The sequence below is a fragment of the Quercus robur genome, chromosome 1 (genome assembly GCF_932294415.1).
Source record: "Quercus robur chromosome 1, dhQueRobu3.1, whole genome shotgun sequence".
NCBI lineage: Eukaryota > Viridiplantae > Streptophyta > Magnoliopsida > Fagales > Fagaceae > Quercus > Quercus robur.
The window spans coordinates 31,687,261-31,691,413 of NC_065534.1; the positions used below are offsets into that span (position 1 = coordinate 31,687,261).

At 39.1% G+C, this 4,153-nt stretch overlaps 1 protein-coding gene across 1 annotated transcript; it reads right to left on the reverse strand.

Annotated features, from left to right (window-relative positions):
- Positions 1 to 432: 432 nt before the first annotated feature.
- LOC126700213 (uncharacterized protein At4g02000-like) lies at positions 433 to 939 on the reverse strand. Its single transcript, XM_050398276.1, has one exon. It carries the CDS (start codon positions 937 to 939, stop codon positions 433 to 435), a length of 507 nt encoding a protein of 168 aa, XP_050254233.1.
- Positions 940 to 4,153: the final 3,214 nt, after the last annotated feature.

Consider the following 4,153-nt stretch of genomic DNA (forward strand, 5'->3'; position numbering starts at 1 on the left):
TTAACCTGGTCAATCCCATCCAAGATTCTCTTAGGAATGTAATTACACTGCATAATATAAGATGGGATTACCGCCAATGAAGCTTGAATAAGAATAGTCCGACCAGCCAAGGATAGCATATTAGCCTTCCACCCCGCTAGCTTTTGTTTCACCCTCTCCAAAATGAAATTAAAATCATGGGAACCATCTTGGCCACGAGCCACATATGTCTTTAGCACACTCCCACTTCTCTCCTGACCTTGTCATGACTGACCATAGTCCTGAGCAACAAAGGCCCCATCACTCTTCTGGTTCCTTGTCCCATTTTTCTTTTGGGTAACCACTACCCATGGTCCGTAACCCCTATCTGTTGCATCCTTATGCCCACTACTAGGCATGCTCTCAATGGTCCCCCCCTGCCTTGTCGTTATCTGTGACACACTCTTCACATAATCACTCAACTAGCTCACCCTCTACATTTTTTTCCGCTGTCCTCTGCGGCAAATCATGACGGATAATGTACGGGCAATGCTCACGTTTATGCCCCATTCTTCTACACCCGAAACATAGCTTTTGAATGCCCTTATAACAAACAAGTTGTTCGAACTTTCTGATCAAAATGGCTGTTACAAGAGGCTTATTCATGTTGACTTGAACACAAAGCCTAGCAAACCTTCCTCTCGCTTTAGAAGTGGTGTGCATATCCACCCTTAGGACATTACCAATCGACTTATCGATTTGGTGTAAAGCTTCTGCGTTATAATACTCTATTGGAAGTTCGTTCAATCTTATCCAAACTGCAATGGAGGATATACTTGCCATCGTCGGACGAAAATCTGGTTCCCAAGGTCTGATTGATAAGAAGTATTCCCCAATGAACCAAGGTCCCTTCTTCAGAATGGTTTCATAATCCTCTCGCAATGAGAAGCGAGTGAGGAAGAATCCATACCCCAAGTCCATGTAGTCTAACCTCCCAGCAGGCTTCCATAAAGATAATAGTCTATTCTGAATATAGTTAAAACCAAACAAATGGCCATACACCTTAACAATAAATGCTCGCGCCCACGACCTTCTAATCTGCTGCTTGAAACCCTTCGAGAACTTGACCACCACCAAGCCTTCTCAGAGAGTCTCTATCTCATCATCCAACTCCACGTCATCTTCCATGAGGTCTTCGAAACTAAAAGCCTGTGTAAAGGCTCCTGGGATCTCTCCAATTTTATCCTTGAAGGATGTTGCACGATTCCATGGACTGTAACCATGGCTTGGTGATGATGGAAAGGAATCATGTCCTTCCTGATATCCTGCATGACTAACATCTTTTACTTTCTTATTGCTACATATTAATTCCTTTTGTTCTTCCCTAGAGAGAGAGGGAGAGCGCTCTTTCATATCTTCCTCTAATAAAACTCATATGTGATGTTGGTATTACTTAATAAAAAGATGAAATTATCAAATATGAGTAAAAAATAAGGGAACCACCAAATGTGACAAAGTATGGTCATATGTGATATTGATATTGCTTAATGTGACGATAAAACTATCAAATGTGAGTAAAAAATAAAGGAACCACTGAATGTGACAGAATGCGGTCAGATATAATGTTGGAACTATTCAATGTGACTATGAAATTATCAAATATGAGAAAAATATAATAGTACCACCAAATGTGACAAAAGTACAGTTAGATGTGGTGTTGGTATTGCCTAACGTGATAATAGAATGAGCAAATGTGAGGAAAAAAAAAGAAACAACCAAATGTGACAAAAGTACAATCACATATAATGTTAATATTGCTCAATGTAACAATGGAATTGTCAAATTTGAGAAAAAATTATGGGTACCATCGAATATGACAAAAGTATGATTCAATGAAATGTTGGTACTGCCGAATGTGACAATGGAACCATCAAATGTGAGAAAAAATAAGTGAACCACTAAGTGTGATAAAAGTATAGTTATATGTGATGTTAGTACTGCATAATGTGACAATGGAATCGTTAGAGCACTAGCATTTGGGGGTGTAAACACCCCCCAGTTGCTATTTTACAACCCAAGACAGCAAAAACCCACTTCATCCAGGTTTGTATACTTAAAAAAATTTGCAACCTATGAATAGTAAAGTTGCATATATGCAACCTTACTAAGAGCATTAGCATCCAGGGATGCAAAAAAAACTCTATTTTGTATCCTCAAACACTATTTTATTTGTTTTACCAACTCATTTTACAACTCACCTTACATTCCAGTTTTTATTTTTACATACAACCCAATAAAATAATATAAACTACCTAATAAAATAATATAAAATACTATTCTTTTTTTGCCTGAACAGAGGATCTTATTAGATAAAGAAAAAAGGCGAAAATATACTTTTCGTCCCTACATTTTAGGCCTTGTTACAATTTGGTCCCTAAATTGATTTAGGTCCTAGGTCAGTCCCTGATTTTCAAAAATCTTTTTTAAAATAGTCCTTGCCGTCAACCCAGTGACAGAAAATGCTGAGGTGGCAAACAGAGGTCCGAGCTGTCAAATCCATTTATTAAAATAATAATTAAAAAGCCAGTGTGTCCCACTTACACCCACGTGACCCCTCACGTGACCCTGCCACCTCATCTCCCGCGGACTTAACCCTCACATGACCCTCACGTGTTCCTGCCACGTCATTTTCCCGCCCAATTAGCCCACACGTGACCCTCTCGTGACTAACTGAACTCATAATTGACCTTCAGTCTTTACTATTCACTCTTCACTCCTTCATCGAAAATTCCAAACCTGGAAACGAAACCCTAACCCATGTCGTCTTCATCCTCGTGTTCTTCCCCAACATCCAACCCAAAACCCATTACCCATTACCCTGAAACTGAAAACCCATTCCCCCTGAAACTGAAAAAAAACCCGTTCCCCTAAAACTGAAACTTGAAAACCCATTCCCCTGAAACTTGGAACTGTAACATTTCATCCTCGTGTTCTTCATCCATTTCCCTAAAACTGTAACATTCCCCTGAGAAAATCACTCACAAACAAAAACTCTGCTTCACCCACTCATCAAAACCACATTGAAGAGATGGAATCAAGCTCATCATCCACGACAAGCCTGAGGAGGAGAGCATCACTCACGTGTTATTGCCCCAGCCCTAGTAAACCAGTTGTAATGGTTTCCTGGACGAAGAACAATCCAGGAAGAAGGTTCTATAGGTGTCCTAATTACTGGGTAAGGTTCTATGGGTGTCCTAATTTCAATTTTTTTTTCTTTAGTTCATTTTTTTAGTGGGTTGATTGATTTGGTTTGAATTTCAGGTTGGACGGAAATGCAAATATTTTCAATGGATTGATGGTGAGATTTGTCCGCGTGGTAAGGTCCTTATCCCAGAACAGAGGCGGACGATTCTCAGACTCTAGGCTGAAGTTTCAACTTGCAAAAAGAGGGAGAAGTGTTTGGCAGTGTCTCTGATTTTGGCATTGCTGATGTGTGGGATCTGCCTTTGTGTAATTTTTGTTTTGGTGGTTTAGATGGGTGGGTTAGATGGTGCTTTTAGTTGTGCTGATTGTGGCATTGCTGATGTGTGGGTTCTGACTTTGTGTAATTTTAGTTTTGGTTAGTTTTGGTGGTTTAGATGGGCGGGTGAGATGGTGATTTTAGTTGTGCTGATCATGGCATTGCCGATGAAGCATTTTGTGGAGCATTTTGTGAAGAATTTTGTGGAAAACTATATCTCAATTACCTTTGTAATTTCTGTTTGAATGAAATGAAATTATCATGGTTTTGTTCAATGTTATCTGGTTCAATGAAATGAAATGTAATTTTGTTCAATGTTATCTGGTTTTGTAATGAATGAATGTACTTAATGGTCACTGTGTGTAACTTACTGAACTGAAGTTACCAATTCAGTCATTGTGTGCAAACTGCCCACTGGAAAATGACTGCACTAATCTGGCATGAGTTGCACTAATCTGGCATGAGCTGCACATTTGAACTGAACTTATCTGGAAAATACTGAACTGATGTTACTAGTTTCACATGCACAGGGAAATAATGAACTAGCATTACTGCACTTATCTGTTATTATCTGGAAAATAATGAGCTGCACGTGCAACCATGATGTTACTAGTTTCACAATACACAATACACATTATGTGTGTGCAAACACAACACATTATTATCTGGAAAATA